At 38.1% G+C, this 18,435-nt stretch overlaps 1 protein-coding gene across 1 annotated transcript; it reads left to right on the top strand.

Moving 5' to 3' along the window:
* Window positions 1-1,104: 1,104 nt before the first annotated feature.
* On the top strand, window positions 1,105-16,502 carry dnajb11 (DnaJ heat shock protein family (Hsp40) member B11). Its single transcript, XM_061879635.1, has 10 exons — window positions 1,105-1,304; window positions 1,617-1,773; window positions 5,179-5,276; window positions 6,473-6,605; window positions 6,685-6,827; window positions 12,288-12,370; window positions 12,440-12,497; window positions 12,561-12,672; window positions 14,825-14,984; window positions 15,067-16,502. The coding sequence occupies exons 1-10, from the start codon at window positions 1,231-1,233 to the stop codon at window positions 15,129-15,131; spliced, it is 1,083 nt and encodes a 360-aa protein (XP_061735619.1). The 5' UTR covers window positions 1,105-1,230; the 3' UTR covers window positions 15,132-16,502.
* The last annotated feature ends 1,933 nt before the right edge of the window (window positions 16,503-18,435 follow it).

The raw sequence follows: 18,435 nt of genomic DNA, 5'->3' as shown, positions 1-18,435 counted from the left end.
TTAGGTGTATTTTGTGTCAAATTACACCTAATTTTAATTGAACACTTGGTTGTAATTGTGTTACACCTAAGTGTAACACAATTACATCACAGTATCATGTTAGAACCGCTCGACGACCATTGCTTTCGGTCCCCTAGCGCAGTGGTTCTCAACCTTTTTTCAGTGATGTACCCCCTGTGAACATTTTTTTAATTCAAGTACCCCCTAATCAGAGCAAAGCATTTTTAGTTGAAACGAAGAGATAAAGAAGTAAAATACAGCACTATGTCATCAGTTTCTGATTTATTAAATTGTATAACAGTGCAAAATATTGCTCATTTGTAGTGGTCTTTCTTGAACTATTTGGAAAAAAAGATATAAAAATAACTCAAACTTGTTGAAGAATAAACAAGTGATTCAATTATAAATTAAGATTTCTACACATAGAAGTAATCATCAACTTAAAGTGCTCTGTTTGGAGATTGCAAAAGAGATCCATCTGGATTCATGAACTTAATTCTAAACATTTCTTCACAAGGAAATCTTTAACATCAATATTTATGGAACATGTCCACAAAAATCTAGCTGTCAGCACTGAATATTGCATTGTTGCATTTCTTTTCACAGTTTATGAACTTACTTTTATATTTTGTTGAAGTATTATTCAATAAATATATTTATGAAAGATTTTTGAATTGTTGCTATTTTTAGAACATTTAAAACAAAATCTCACGTACCCCTTGGCATACCTCCATTTGAGAACCACTGCCCTATGGTTCGGGATGTGGTGTGTGTGCTGGGGGGGGGGGGGGGGGGGGGGGTGCCCACATATGCAGTTCTCTATGTAGTCCTTCATTGTCACTGTCACCGACGTCCCACTCGGGTGAGTCTTCCTTGCCCTTATGTGAGCTCTACCGAGGATGTCGTTGTGGTTTGTGCAGCCCTTTGAGACACTAGTGATTTAGGGCTATATAAATAAACATTGATTGATACAATATTTACTGTATGTACATGTGTACATACTGTAAATATTCGACAGTTTTCAAACATTAAAGTGCTGCATCTCTTTAAATGTGGGCGGGGTTTGGACCTGCCCGACAGCCAATGGGCGGGACTTCCTTGAGAAGGCGGAAAAAGGCTTCAAGTGACTGGCAGCTATTTGGTCCAACCTTCAAAAGAAGCCGGCTCTTCTTTCCAAGCTTGTTTTTGTTAAGTATATTTGTTGCGGGGATTTACATGCTATAAATACATATGGCTGCCAAAGGGATGAACCTGTGCAGTGTGTGCTGCTTGATTCTCTGGGCTATGACGGCGGTGTTCGCCGGGTAAGTAGTGGTTTTTGGGTTCGGTGTAGCAGCACCGCCAGCTGCCACACATGTTCCACTGTGATTGGTTCATGCAGTGCAGTGGACTGGGACATAACATGTTATTTTTTTTAAATGTCTTTCATATATTCTGGCCGTGTTGTTGCATTCAACACACGCTGACAATGACGATAATGATGAGAACTGTGTTTTAGCCCGGTTAGCTGACTGTTTTGCTAGCTTTTTCATGACAACAAAGCTTGATCTTATTGTGACATCGAACACGTTTTGTTATCGAACACGTTTTGTTAAAGGCCGTTTTCCTTCCCGTAGGCGAGACTTTTACAACATATTGGGTGTGAGCAAGAGCGCGTCGATCAGGGACATCAAGAAAGCGTACAGGAAGCTTGCTCTCCAGTTACATCCCGATAGGAACCAAGACGACCCCAAAGCTCAAGATAAATTCGCCGACTTGGGTGCAGCTTATGAGGTAAGAGACAATTGTTATATGCCTACTGGGCTTCGGGGGCGGTCATTTAAACGAACCGTCATGCTTTTGTTGTGAAACGTGTCCCGGAAGAGTCCCTTTGTGTGTGTGTGTGCGCGCGCGCGCTGTTCTGTTGCCGTGGGAAACACTAGGATCATTGTGATTGGTCAACTCAACCAACGCTGGCTGCATTTGATTGGTTGACGTCACTGCTGTCACACAACTTAGAGGTGGGATCTTGAGGAGTCGTCCCTTTTCAAAGGCCTACTGAAACCCACTACTACCCACCATGATAGTGTATATATTAATGATGAAATATTAACATTGCAACACATGCCAATACGGCCTTTTTAGTTTACTAAATTACAATTTTAAATTTCCCGGGAGTTTCGTCTTCGAAAAGTCGTGTAATGATGACGTGTACGCAAGACGTCACAGGTTTTTAGGAAGTATGAGCGCTGCACACACACACAGCTAAGAGTCGTCTGCTTTAACGGCATAATATACAGTATTTTGGACATCTGTGTTGCTGAATCTTTTGCAATTTGTTCAATTAATATTGGAGAAGTCGGAGTAGAAAGATGCAGTTGGGAAGCTTTAGCCTTTAGCCACACAAACACACGGTGATTACTTGTTTAAAATTCCTGGAGGTGAAACTTTCCTATGGATCAGAGCGCGATCAAGCCAAGATGGATCCCTACCAAATGTCTACCAGCAGGTTTCGGTGAGAATATTGTGGTTAAAAAGTCAGTTCTTACCGGAGAAAAGCTGAGCCTGTGCCGTCAATAGCTGCTGTGGACTTACCTGAGACACTGTGCGTCAACACACCCGTGGTGACACCCTTCCGACTATCAGGTACTATTCAACCCACTAAAACACTAGCAACACAATATAAATATAAGGGATTTCCCAGAATTAACCTAGTAAATGTGTCTAAAAACATCGGAATCCGTCCCAATGCAATCGCGTTTTTTTTTTAACTTTTTTTTTTTTTCTAGTCCGTCGCTATCAATATCCTCAAACACAAATATTTAATCCTCGCTCAAATTAATGGGGAAATTGTCGTTTTCTCGGTTCGAATAGCACTTTTTGTTGGAGGCTCCCATTAAAAACAATGTGAATATGTGAGGAGCCCCCACACATGTGACGTCATCATCTGCGACTTCTGGTAGAGGCAGGGCTTTCTATTAGCACCAAAAGTTGCGAACTTTAATCCTTTCAGGAAAAATATGGCAATATTGCGAAATGATCTGGTATGACACATACAATGGACCTGCTATCCCCATTTAAATAAGAAAATCTCATTTCAGTAGGCCTTTAAAGAACCGTTCAAAAAGACTGGCTCGTTGTTATAGTTAGTTTTTTGTATGTCAAGGAAATAATCCTTAGTATAAATTGTGGATAGGAATATTTTAAATTTACATGAATTACTCTATTGGTGGGAATTATTCTGAAATATGGTAAATGGGTTGTTCCAGTAGAGCGCTTTTCTACCCCTTTTTAAGGAGCCCAAAGCGCTTTGACAGTATTTCCACATTCGCCCATTCACACACACATTCACACACCTCTCCAAGGTTTCTCATAGTCATTATTGTCACTGTCACCAACGTCCCACTGGGTGTGAGTTTTTCCTTGCCCTTATGTGGGCTCTGTACCGAGGATGTCGTGGTTTGTGCAGCCCTTTGAGACACTTGTGATTTAGGGCTATAAAAAAAAACATTGATTGATTGATTGATAAATGAGTAGGAATAAAATGCATTAATTGATTAAAAATATATCAAACTATTGTAAAAATTAGGTGATGATGAAAATGTGAATACAAAATAATACTACCATAATGTATACTTGAACTACCACAGAATGATGATACAGAAAATGATACAAATAAAAATACAATAATATACTATGCATATTATATACTGTGTGTACCCTATTTTTCGGACTATAAGTCGCAGTCTTCTCCACAGTCCAGCGGGGCGTGAGACCAGGCCAAACCCCAAAAAATATATTTTTTTTATTTTTATTTTTTTTAGTAGTTTGGCCAAGTCTCACCCCCAGCCAACCTACAAAAAAACCTGCGACTTATTGTCCGGAAAATATGGAATATATTTTTTTTATTTAAAACGTTAATGCTAAGTTTGCTTTAAATTTGACTCTTATCTTGTAGCAATATATCTGTTATGTGCAATAAAAAAAGGCTCTCAATGAACGGCTTCTTATTGGTTTTCATTGTTCACTTAAAAGAACCATTCAAAAGACTTGATTCATTTGCGAATGTCATCTCTAACATTAATGTTGCCATTTCAGCTAGAAGCTAAATACTTGGTTGACTATAACCACTACAAAAACAAGTTACTTTTGTTAATACTACTCTGAAGTATAGTACAGGGGTGTCAAACCTACAGCCCGAGGGCCGGATCAGGTCTGCGAACAGGTTTTATCCGGCCCGCGGGATAAGTTGGCTATCCTATACTGCAACATGTAAATGTAAAAAAGACAACATGATTTGTACAATTTTAGAATGTGCTTGTTCTGTTTTCAAACAAAGAAAAAAATATGAATTTGTCTTTATTTTTGAGTTATCGGGCTGTGATTTTAATAGTGGGGGAGGGGAGTATACTATGCGACAGTGACGGCACGCTGTTTGTATGGAAGGAAAGCGGACCTGACGGCAAGTTGTAGAGGACGCTAAAGGCAGTGCCCTTAAGGCACGCCCTGGACATTGTTGTCCGGGTGGAAATCGGGGGAATGGTTGCCCTGTGAGATTTTCGGAAGGGGCACTGAAATTCGAGAGTCTCCCGGGGAAATCGTGAGGGTTGGCACTTATAGTGTGTAGATGTATCTTATGTTGTGGCCAACGTGTGACTATACACCATGGGTAGCACAGTGCTAATTTTCTATCAGCCCTTGGCTCAATTGTTAGCATTTTAATACTGGCATGCTAGATTTTTTTGCTAATTTTGCAGGTATTTATCTCAGCGTCAAATATTTGTTTTGTATATATACACTTCCATTCATATTTTGGTACTTCATGCATGCTAATGTTAGCATCCTAGCATTTTAAGCACATTTTTAAGCACACACCTCACTCGGTCTGAAAGATTTTGGTACTTGATTCATGTTAGTTTGCATTTCACCATGCTAACATTAGCATGGTAGTTTTTTTGTTAATATGGCAAGTATACAAAGAGTGTCATAGTTTGGAATTTCACCAATGCTAACTTGTTATTTATAGCATGTTAGGTTTTTAGCTAAGTTTGCTCATATTCTTTGTTGACGTTATCAGGCTGGAATCTATGTTTCGTACTGGTTTTGAAGATGAAAACTACCAAAATGGGCCACCAAACCATTGATTTGTCAGTCAGTGGCCCTAGTACAGTATGACTACTAGACTATTTTATTTTGCAGGTTCTGTCAGATGAAGAGAAGAGGAAACAGTATGATGCGTATGGCGAGGACGGTCTGAAGGAAGGACACCACAGCTCACACAATGACATCTTCTCCAGGTCAGTCTCTGGGAGGCAATAGCATTATTTCCACACTTTAAAGGCCTACTGAAACCCACTACTACAGACCACGCAGTCTGATAGTTTATATATCAATGATGAAATATTAACATTGCGATACATGCCAATACGACCGGTTTAGTTTACTAAATTACAATTTTAAATTTCCCGCAGAGTTTCTTGTTAAACGTCGCGGAATGATGACGTTATTGGTTGGAGGGGACATACTAGCTCACCACTTACGGCTAATAGTCGTCTCTTTTCATCGCATAATTACACAGTAATTTGGACATCTGTGTTGCTGAATCTTTTGCAATTTGTTCAATTAATAATGGAGACTATAAAGAACAATGCTGTTGGTGGAAAGGGCTGGATTGCTGCTCTCTTTAGCATCGAGACACAGCCGGTGTTTCTTTGTTTGTTGTGAAGCTTTAACACAGAGTGGTCAAGCGAACATGTTTTCTCTACGTCAACCAGCATGTTTTTGGATGGGAAAATTGTGATGTATATCTTACCGGAGACATCAGTGGATTATGCGTCCTCCTGAAGTAGCTGTGAAAAAAGGCAGCTGTGAGCTTGGCTTCTCTCTGAGACACTGGCGTGTTCACCGCAGCCATCCGACTTTGAGGTATGTCTTTATAATCTCACTAAAACACTATTAAAACAATAAGCAGATAAGGGATCTTCCAGAATTATCTTAGTACACGTGTCTAATTACATCTGAAACGCTCACACTGCCGCCGCCCAGAGCCGTCGCTTTTTATTTTATTTCATTTATTTTATTTATTTTCTAGTCCTTCACTATCAATATCCTCATCCACGAATCTTTCATCCTCGCTCAAATTAATGGGAAAATTGTCGCTTTCTCGGTCCGAATTGTTCTTACTGCTGTTGGCTCACATTACAAACAATGTGAGGATTTGAGGAGCCCTCACACCGGTGACATCACGCGTACATACTTCCGGTAAAGGCAAGGCCTTTTCATTAGCGACCAAAAGTTGCAAACTTTATCGTCGATGTTCTCTACTAAATCCTTTCAGCAAAAATATGTCAAAATCACGAAATGATCAAGTATGACACATATAATGGACCTGATATCCCCGTTTAAATAAGAAAATCTCATTTCAGTAGGCCTTTAAAAGCAATATTGTGTCACCATATAATTCTTGCATTAAGCACTCCGTCCCCCTCTGCAGTTTCTTTGGCGACTTCGGTTTCATGTTCGGCGGAAACCGGCAACAACAAGACCGAAACATCCCCAGAGGGAACGACATCATCCTCGACCTGGAAGTCACGCTGGAAGAGGTCTACTCAGGGAACTTTGTGGAGGTGAGGAAAAACTATCTTATTTTTTTTTTTTGGAAGGAGTTTTAATCATGTTTAAGTTTTTTTTTACCTTGTGGACCAGGTGGTGCGTAACAAGCCCATAGCCAAAGAAGCTCCTGGCAAGAGGAAGTGCAACTGTCGACAGGAAATGAGGACCACACAGCTCGGACCGGGTCGCTTCCAGATGACCCAAGAGATGGTGTGTGACGAGTGTCCCAATGTGAAGTGAGTCCATGACGCACATCGCTTTATGATACCGCGTCGTATGACTGCGACTTTCATTTGAGTTTTTCTATTACTGAGGGTGGTGGTTATCAACAACTGGCGAGTTGTATCAGTCACATGACTTGTCTATTTTGAGCGCTCAGGCGCAAGAGAGCCTGGGATGTTACCAATCTTCCAGTTTATTTTCATTATATAATGTAGCAATTAGCATTCATAACTGGCGGAAACAGTCATCACTTGAATTACAAAACATACTTTAACCTCATTCGTCCATTAAGAATTCATTTGATTTACAGTTGTGCCTCATTTATCAGAATCAGTTGTATTGGCAAAGTATGTTTAAAGGGGAACATTATCACCAGACCTATGTAAGCGTCAATATCTACCTTGATGTTGCAGAAAAAAGACCATATATTTTTTAAACCGATTTCCGAACTCTAAATGGGTGAATTTTGGCAAATTAAACGCCTTTCTGTTATTCGCTTTCAGAGCGATGACTTCACAACGTGATGTCACCTAGGTAGTCAGTCTGCCATTTTCTCAAACACATTACAAACATCAAGTCTAATCAGCGCTGTTATTTTCCGTTTTTTCGACTGTTTTCCGTACCTTGGAGACATCATGCCTCGTCGGTGTGTTGTCGGAGGGTGTAACAACACGATCAGGGACGGATTCAAGTTGACTTACGTGGAGTGTGCTTCGATTAGCACGGCATGCTAATCGATGCTAACATGCTATTTAGGCTAGCTGTATGTACATTTGTAGCTATATTTGCATCCAGCCTTTCTCTCCACCCACATTTAATGCCAAACAAATACTTACCAATCGACGGATTTAAGTTGCTCCAGTGTCACAAGATGCGAAAGTCCCGATCGTTTGGTCTGCACAATTTACCGGCGATGCTAAGGAAGACATGGCACAGAGATGTATAGACATCCTGCGACACTCAATCGAAGACGATCGCCGCATAGCGTCAATAGCTATTCATTCGCTCAATAGCTTCAGTTTCTTCTTCAATTTCGTTTTCTCTCTCTACCTCCATACTCCAACCATCCGTTTCAATACATGCATAATCTGTTGAATCGCTTAAACTGCTGAAATCCAAGTCTGAATCCTAGCTAATGGTGCTATATCTTGCTGTGCTATCCGCCATGTTGGCATCACTAAATGACGTCACAGGAAAATGGACGATGAATTTAAAGATAGCGAAAATCAGGCACTTTAAAGCCTTTTTTCGGGATATTCCATGGTGGGTAAAATTTTGAAAAAAACTTCGAAAAATAAAATAAGCCACTGGGAACTGATTTTTATTGGGTTGTGATAATGTTCCCCTTTAACACACAATGATTTTTCACTTGGTAGACTGTGCTTTTAGTTTAATGTAAACAATAAATGTCAACAATTAATTCAAAGTATAAACTGCTAACAGGGAAACATTTAGCATACTTCTAAGATAGTGGCAAGTAACAAAAATCCATGATTAGTAGGAAAACGTAAAGAAATTAGCTAGAATGCTAGGTTGAAATGTTAACATAGTAATGTTAGCAGGGGAATAGCGAGTATACTTCTAAGGTAGCGGCAAGTAACAAAGTCCATGATTATTAGGTTAAAATTTATATGCTAGTATGACATGCTAAAATGAAAATGTTAGTACGGAAAGAGCTAGCACACTTCTAAGATGGCGTCAAGCAACAAAATCCATAATTAAGTTAAAATGTATGAAATTAGCTAGAATGCTAGCATGGTAATGTTAGCAGGGGAATAGCTAGCATACTTCTAAGATAGCGGCAAGTAACCAAGTCCATGATAATCAGGTAAAACATATCAAATTAGCTAGAATGCTACCGTGAAATGTTAAAATGCAAATGTTAGCAGAGGAATAGCTAACATACTTCTAAGATCGCGTCAAATAACAAAATCCATGGTTAAAACATATGAAATTAGCTTGAATGTTAGCATGGAACGTTGACATGGTAATATTAACATGCTAATAATGCAAGCGTGTCTACAGGAGAATAGATAGCATACTTCTAAGATGGTGCCAGGCAACAAAACCCTTCCATCCATCCATTTTCTACCGCTTATTCCCTTTCGGGGTTGCGGGGGGCGCTGGCGCCTATCTCAGCTACAATCCCATGATTATTATTTTAAAAAGTATGAAATTAGCTAAAATGCTAGCATAAATCTTTAGCGTGTTAAAATAAACATGTGAAAGGGGACCTGCACTTTTTGGGGGAATTTTTCATATTGTTCACAATCATAATGAAAGACATGATGGAGGATGTTTTTCTTCTTCATGCATCCTAAATATTAAATAAATGCGATCAAAAGTCACCTTACAATGGAGCCTATGAGGGCCGTGCAATTCCAACCAAAAGAAGCCCTTACAAAAACATCCAAAAATCTCTTTTGATGTTTTATATGCATAAGTATATATGTAATGTATATTAATAACGGGTACATTTATAACATTATTTAATACTTACATATTTTGAGCATTTTAAGCATAAGCAGAGTAAAAATGTTTGCTTTTTTCTTCACTGATTTTTGCTCACTGCAGACTTTGAGCGCCAACAAACATAATGAAACATCATTTACTGTACAAGGTCAGCCGTCATTAGGATTCAGACTGCTAGGAAGTTCATATATTCCCATTTAGGTGAAGAATGACTTATAATCCACACGAAGAAAAGAAGAGGGGTGGGCGGGGGAGCAAGGAAACAAAAGACCACTCGAAGATGTAAACATAGAGACACATGGTAGTGATCACGGCGCCGCTATAAACTGTTTCTGTATTAGCACTTATAATAACAATATCACTAATACTTGGTTGATATTCAAGTCACGAAATGTATTGTTGTTGTTGAAAGGTTATTTATTGAATTTTATGGGCGGAATAGTGGTGCTCCTATTGGTGCCGCTGTAGGCGGACTTTTATCTACGTTTATTTGATATTTAGAATGCCTTAAAAAAATCCATTCGTCGTCATGTCTTTAATGATTTTAAACGATAGGTAAAATTGAAAAGAAGTAGTTACCCTTTAACGTTTTGTTAATGTTAGCATCCTGACAGGGGGGAAAGCTAGCATACTTCTAAGATAGCGGCAGGTAATGAAATTCATGAGTTTTATGTTAAAAAATACAAAATTAGTTAAAACGTTAGCATGCGACATTAACATGTTAACATTAGCATGCTGAAATTTTGTTAGTGTTAGCATGCTAGCATACTTCTAAGATGGCGCCAGGTAACGAAATCCATAATAATTTGGTTAAAACGTCAGAAAATAATAAACACATTTCCGCAAAGTAGTATTATTATAAATAAATTAAATATTTTCCAACCTTCTAAAATACTTTGTTTTTTAACATGAGTAGAGCCCTCTAAACATGAATTAAGCCCCATACAGCCACCTTTACACCCAATATAGTAGCCTTAAGTGTGTTCTACTGTAGATTACTGTACTTGTGGTAGCCCTGATAAAACACGACCACAACGTGAAAATACTTGGTCACATCCTGGCTAATTCATCTAAGTTTGGGGTCTTTACGATTTTCTAGTCCAAGGACCCTCAAACTGATGGAGGAGCAGGCACTCCTACTTGTAATGTAAATCTTGTTTATAGTTTTGTTTTAAATTCTTCTGATTGTAAAGGTACCCTGTTTTCGTGCAATACTAACATATATTAAAGAATACAGTATAGCTTGTTGGCAACTAGAGCGCTAATAGTTAGCTATCGTAAATGCAATGGAAAATATAACATAGTATCATTATATGGTCATGTTTTTTAACTGAAAATTGCAGGTATGGATATATACATTATATAATAGTCCAAATTAACTGACAATGCACAACGCCGCTGTTGAAGAACCAGGTTTCTATGATGAAACCACCCCACGGGTGTGTTTTGTTTTGCAAAAACTTGGTCAACATTTGCAGCTACGATTATTAGCTCTTCTGTTTCTTGCTGGCATAGCTCACGCCAAAACTTTTATTGACGATGAAGCGCAACCAATTATTCATACATATATAGGTACCTACACTCCCACATACATACACAAATACAGTACATACATCCACACTCAAAGTTCGTACATCAACCAACATATTCACTGTACAAACATACATATACACATACTGTACATATGCAAGTACATATGCGTGTATACATACATTCATGCATATAATCATGTTTCATCAAATATATACTAACGTTGTTCCCCTAGGGCAGGGGTCTGGAACCTTTTTGGCTGAGAGAGCCATGAAAGCCAGATATTTCAAAATGTATTTCCGTGAGAGCCACATAATATTTTTTAACACTGAATACAACTAAATGTGTGCATTTTTAAGAAAGACCAATATTTTTAGAGTATAATAAGTATCTTCTTCTTTTTAATAACATTGTTATTCTAAAGTTAACAATAATAAATATAATACTTCTTACCATTAATGCCACATTTTGAACAGGTGCGACAGAAAATGGAAAGTTATTTTTAACACTGTGATTACCAGCGGAATTATTCATGACTTATCGTGTCAAGCAATGTCAGCTAAGATTTATCTGAGAGCCAGATGCAGTCAGCAAAAGAGCCACATCTGGCTCTAGAGCCATAGGTTCCCTGCCCCTACCCTAGGGGAAAACGGGGTAACACATGGCATACTGAACAAGCTTAACCTATATTACTATAACAATCTACAAGGTTAGTACAGTTTGCTTCTCTTTCTCCCCCACCCCTTTATCTGCTTTATTTGGTAATTGAAGTTATCATTACATATATGTATTGTTGCATTTGAAACAAATGTATTGTTCATAATAGAGGTAAATTATTGTTATTTAGTATGAATAGTGCTATTTCTATTGATATTTGTATTGCTCCATTTGTAGTATAATAATGTTCATTGTCATTTCTGTGTTAGTAATATTTACCTCACTTTTACTATCATATTTGTACATATCCTATTTGCTGATGTTGTTCTTGTCTGTCTTATCCCACTTTTGTCCCCACAATTTCCCCCCTTTTTTTAATCTTTCTATCCTCTCCTGCTACGGCCCGGCTGTACTAAATAATAATAATGTCAAAAACAAATAAGGCAACCAGAGAAGTATCCCACACTTCTCTTTTCTAAGTAAATATTTACAGCAGATATGGGCATCTACATCAACTATATGATTTGCCCGAGTGGCTGGACAGGACAAAATAGAAAGAAAAAAAAAAGAAGCTGAAGCGTACCTCGAATCAAGAGAGTTCATCTCCACTTTGAACACATTGATAGCTGATAGCAGTGTCAGCTTGAAATGCAGCGCAGAATGTCAGACACTACCGTTGCGCTGTTGTCTTTTAATATCGCTCTTGTCAAAGTCCCGCCAATGTGGAGATGTGCTATTGATGGGGCAGGAGTTGAAGATGAAGTCCATGAACTTGGTGGGTTATGTAGCACGTTTTGTTTTTTTCAACACCTCAGGCTGGTGAACGAGGAGAGAACCTTGGAGGTGGAAATCGAACAAGGGGTGAGAGATGAGATGGAGTACCCATTCATCGGAGAAGGTAAGCGCCGTCGCCACTTAGTTCGTTTTAAATGTATGTATGTATTTAAAAGAAAATAAATGCCTGCAGGAGAACCTCACGTCGACGGAGAACCTGGAGATCTGCGCTTCCGCATCAAAGTGCTAAAGTAGGAGCCCTCTTTGGGCAATGTGTTGTGGGGTTATGCTAATGAGATGTTTGTCTGTTGTAGACACCAAGTGTTTGAGCGTAGAGGAGATGACCTCTACACCAATGTCACCATCTCCCTGGTGGAGGCCATGGTGGGCTTTGAGATGGACATTGTCCACTTGGATGGACACAAGGTACTCTCACGCTTCCCTTACCTTTTTATAACCCGCTTAAGTCTATGTCGACTAACTTTATGAAAGTTGCTGCGTCAGCAGGGGTGAAATGTGCATAAGTAACTTTCACTGCCGACGAAAAATGTCTTGCATAAAAGGTAGCGTATTGATGTGCACCCTTTTCACAGTTTTTTCTGACACGGAAATCAGCAACGCCCAATGGTGTCACATGAACAAAAACATAGCATACTAACGTTAGCATGTGTCAAGTACCCTGAAGTGTATGGCTGCAAAATTAGCTAAAAAAAAAAGATCATGCTAATGTTGGCATGTCATCAGCTAACATTAACATTTTAGTAGAATGTAGCAGATATGATCCTGATTAGGCCCAAAATATAAATCAGTTGTTCCTTATTAACAGTCAGTCAAACCAAACAGTGAGGATAAATGGCGCCCCCTTTTGTCGACGTCAACACACATGGTCAGCCGCTTTTGTCAACACAAGTTTGAGAGCCAGAGGAGTGATTCCTATGAAAATTGGTCTGTTTGTCAACATGTTGTACATCAATATCACTTGGTACCACAACTGCTGTCTAATTAAAACAAGCACACACAGACTTTCCGTTCAATGCATAATACACTTCAAAATAAAAGCATGGCAGCATTACATGGATTCTACACACTTTTTATCTTTGTTATTAGGGTTTTTTTTTCAGACAAGGAAAGGCAGATTTTCCGCATGTGTGAACATTTCATGGACGTTACAATCAATACTAGAAAACTAGCGCAGCAGCTTTGTCAGGAAAGAATGGATTGGTTCAGAAGTCCGTACTTTTTATAGGCACCGACCAAATTCTGCCGGTACTATAGGGCAGTGGTTCTCAACCTTTTTTCAGTGATGTACCCCCTGTAAACATTTTTTTAACTCAAGTACCCCCTAATCAGAGCAAAGCATTTTTAGTTGAAACAAAGAGATAAAGAAGTAAAATACAGCACTATGTCATCAGTTTCTGATTTATTAAATTGTATAACAATGCAAAATATTTCTCATTTGTAGTGGTCTTTCTTGAACTATTTGGAAAAAAAGATATACAAATATCTAAAAACTTGTTGAAAAATAAACAAGTGATTCAATTATAAATAAATATTTCTACACATAGAAGTAATCATCAACTTAAAGTGCCCTCTTTGGGGATTGTAATAGAGATCCATCTGGAGTCATGAACTTAATTTTAAACATCTCTTCACAAAAAAATAATTCTTTAACATCAATATATATGGAACATGTCCACAAAAAAATCTAGCTGTCAACACTGAATATTGCATTGTTGCATTTCTTTTCACAACTTACATTCATATTTTGTTGAAGTGTTATTCAATAAATATATTTTTAAAGGATTTTTGAATTGTTGCTATTTTTAGAATATTTTAAAAAAATCTCACTTACCCCTTCGCATATCTTTAAGTACCCCCATTTGAGAACCACTGCTATAGGGTATTGATTCACGTAAAATAAAACAATGCCATATTTCTATGTTGATTTTTAAAAGCAACAAAGCAAGTCAGTAGAAACTGCTTGAATGTAAACAAAGGCTTCAATGCTTATTTACATTGGATTCGCCATAGAGAGACTAATTTTAGCATTAGCGAGTTTACATGACCATTTCAACACCCTCACATTCGGTAATAAAAGGTACAACGAAGATGAATGTTGCAATCAAAACAGCTGGTGTGTGATAAGCACAATAGTTACAGTATAAACACTTTGTCGGGTGCAAGATAACACATTGCTCCTCCTGAAAAAAGCTACTTCCTGGTTAGGTAATATACAATACATAGTCTATACAGAACTGAAGTTTTGGAAGTGTAATTGAAGAAAATCCAGATGTAACAATAGGACAGCACACTTATCTCAATCAGCACTTTTTTTTTTTTTTACATTAAAATGTTACTATCAAACTATTAACATTTACTAACACACGCAGACTGGTTACCGGTATCGATTCCCAGGTACCAGGAATTAGTACCGCATCAGTTGAAATGTGAACGGTACTCATCCCTTTATATAAGAGTATAAACTATTGTCATGCCCGCAGGATGACTGTTTTTACATCTTTTGGTGTCTACTTAACAACACTATTACAAAAAAAAAGTATTTACCGTTGTCCATCAGGTGCATATCATGCGGGACAAGGTGACCAAGCCCGGTGCCAGGATGTGGAAGAAAGGCGAGGGCCTGCCCAACTTCGACAACATCAACATCCGAGGCTCCCTCATCATCACCTTTGACGTGGAGTTCCCTCAGACGCAGCTGGACGAGAAGCAGAAAAAGGGTGAGGGTCCATCGATGGCACTCTTTAATAACATGAGCTTGTAATATATAATTAGCGTCGTTGGACACTGGTGTTGCCGCAGGTATAAGAGATCTCCTGAAGCAAGGCTCTGTACAGAAGGTGTACAATGGACTCCAAGGATACTAGCATCTCTGGTAGTGCTGCTCCGACTGACTTGTACAAGAAACGACACAAAGGAGGACCGGCGTCATCTCTCCAGGCCACTTCTATTTATGCTTTCCAAACTCAGGATAACTTGGATCCTTTTGTTTTTATATTTTCTTTTTTTTTTTTTTTTAACCACATCCTTTGAAAGTTAAAGGTTCCATAAATAGGCTGTGTGAGAGAAATGCTGATTTGGTTGTCCATCGCCACACCACACAAAAATGTCTAAATGAAGTCCAAATATCAATACTACACTAGCATTGGCAACAGTCAAAGGGTGCTGTTCAGCCTCAGGCAGCATTACTATTGGATTAAATGTAGGTGTTGTTTCATGTCTACATGTGTACAACAAAAAGTTATACACATGTAGCTATGAAAATAATTGATTTATAATTACTAAATCCAGAGATTTATTTGCCGCAGTCAGGCCCAGAACCAATTAACAGCAATAAAGGATGGTTTACCGTAAATGGACTGAGTCGAGGGATATTTAAAAATAATTAGTCGCCCCCTGTTGGCTGTCAATTAGAATGCAGGTTTTAGAGCACCTGTGTCAAACTCGAGGACTGGGGGCCAGTAAAGTGCGTTAATAAAATACTTCATTTTTTTTTTTTTACTAAATGAAAATACCTATTTTGATTTTGACAGAAAAAATGTGTATCTTTTAAACATTATCTAATCATGCCAAATATTGCATATAGTGTATTACAAAAATATGTTAGTAAAGATAAAAATAAACAGTACTATGGCATCCTTGTCACCATTACGTATGATTTGTATGTGAACATATGTAATATGAGGGGATTACTGGTACACATCAATGCTGTCAAATTGTTTTTTTTTTTTTTATTACGTCATTTTAATTAATAAAAAAAAGCGGCCCAATGAAGGTAGCCATTACTGCGATATGGCCCTCAATTAAATAAGAGTTTGACACCCCTGTTTTAAAGGCATTGTCAAGTCCCCGTCGCCACCTTTGACGTGGTCTTTTGTTGACCACTAAGAAATCTACAGTAAAATACTGTAATATAAAAGCACTAACATGAAATATTTCCCTGTTTATAAATGACCCTAATTCTACAGGAATGTTTTATTTTGAAGGAAGGCTTTACACTTCCTACTGTGCCTCTTTTTACTGACCCCCTTTTTCTGGTCTTGACATTAAAAAAAGACATTAAATATCAAATGTTTCCTAAAAAAATGTGCTTATAGGATAAAAGTCCCTTCTTTTGTGTCGTATGTATAAACACTGCTCCCTTATTTGTATGATATTGCAACAGCCATTAATGTGAATCTCTTTTTTATTTTTTTTGGGTTTGGAAGGAAAAAAATAAAAGATTTCTACCTATTGTAGTGAGGATGATGTTACCTTGATCCACCAGTAGACGGCGCTGGAGTACCATATAAAGTAAAGATGACTAACGTACATTAGGTTGTTTATGACTAGGAAAAAAAGAATTGGCTTAAAAATACTAAACAAATGATAATGAATAAGGCTGTTACTATAACATGCAAACATTTAACAAACAGTCTCCATGAAAATAACAATTTGGTTGTGTAAATTAATTATTTTAATCCTTAAAAATCCCTTAAAATGATACACATATAAAAAAAATAGGGGTTATTAACATTTTAGGGTCGTGGTAACAGATGGTTTATGCACGAACATAAACTGCCGTGTAACAAGTTGACAGGAAGTGACGTCATCCAGAACGCATTGACTGGTCAGGTTTTCCGGCCCCAATTGCACTCAAGGCCCAAATATGGGTCAAGAAACACTAATAAAACAATGTATTAATACGGTAATTTTCAAACTGTGGTACGATAAAGAATCACTTAAAGTACAGTGTTTAATTTTCTTATATTAGGCTGCTGCCCCCGCGATCCGACCTCGGATAGGTGGAGGAAGATGGATGGATGGATGGATATTCAGACAGTGTTACTGTTCAAACCGTGTATAAGTTACAGTGACCTAATATATTAAATATACCGTATTTCCTTGAATTGCAGCAGGGCATATAGTATGCGCCTGCCTTGAATTACTGCCGGGTCAAACTCGCTTAGCAAAATAATTAGCGCATGCTTAGTATTACCGCCTGGTCAAACTTGAGGAGGCTGATTTCAATACTGGTAATTTGAAATTGCATAAAGGGAAGAAGATTAAGAGCTATTCAGTAGGATTTGAGGTCCAAGCTTACATCTCACTCAAATTTTTACTGCATGCCTTTGGTAAGTGCCGGAGTGAGAATAGGTTTTAAAATAATTAGTGCATGCTTACTTTTACTGCATGCCTTTGTTAAGCGCAGGGGTGAAGAGGTTTTAAATTAATTAGCGCCCCGGCGGCAATTCAAAGAAATACAGTACTGGTTGAATAAAACCTATGCCTTGTTATTGATTATTCTTAGGTATACAACGCAACTGTATTTTGAAGTTAGCCATTATTATGGGCCAGTTCATCTTTTATTATTATATTTCTGCACGTTTCTCTTACGGTTAACATGGGACAGATCGGCCAACGTACCCCCCACATGTTATATTATCGGAACGGTCTTACACGCGGCTACGGCGGTACTTTTACTTGGGAACATTTTGTGTTACCATGGTGATGCTATTCACCAATAAAAAAAAATGGGCCAATTTAATGGCGACATACCCTTTTAATGGACGACTGCTCTGAGACAAACGCCAAAAAGACAAGATTACCTTCTTGTAGCTCAGCCATTCTTTCACGTAGTCTGTGCACAACATCTCATTTTGTTCACACACTTGTCTATTTTCCACACAAGCCGACTGATAGCATGCAATCAAGCTAACGTTAGCATGCTAACATAAGCATGATATATTTTTTTTAGCTAACATTGTTTTCCTCTTCTTCTGCAGCCATACACTTTACAGCCGTGTTACTTGATATGTGAGACATGTTAACTGTTAGCATGCCATTGTTAGCACACATGCTAAGTGTTACATTTTAAGCTAAGCATGTTAATATTTTAATGCAGGCATTCTAATGTTTTATGCCAGCTCTATAGCTAATTTTGTACAATTACACCTAAAACCAACATTCAGACACTCAAAACCATTTTAAAGTACGGCGGCTTCCAGAGGTCTAGGGCACAGATAGCAGGCCCATCAAAATTTCAGTGGGAATTTTGTAGTTATTATTGTGTGAATGCTCCAAAGCATTCACACATATGGTTTTCTACACCAAAATTAATGTATTTATTCAACTTCAACTTATTATCCTTCTCCAGATTTTGGGGCGCTTTACCTTCCACATTTTTCATCC

Source organism: Nerophis ophidion, linkage group LG19 (assembly GCF_033978795.1).
Source record: "Nerophis ophidion isolate RoL-2023_Sa linkage group LG19, RoL_Noph_v1.0, whole genome shotgun sequence".
NCBI lineage: Eukaryota > Metazoa > Chordata > Actinopteri > Syngnathiformes > Syngnathidae > Nerophis > Nerophis ophidion.
The sequence above is the reverse complement of the archived record's forward strand: the minus strand, read 5'-3'. Positions and strand labels throughout refer to the sequence as shown.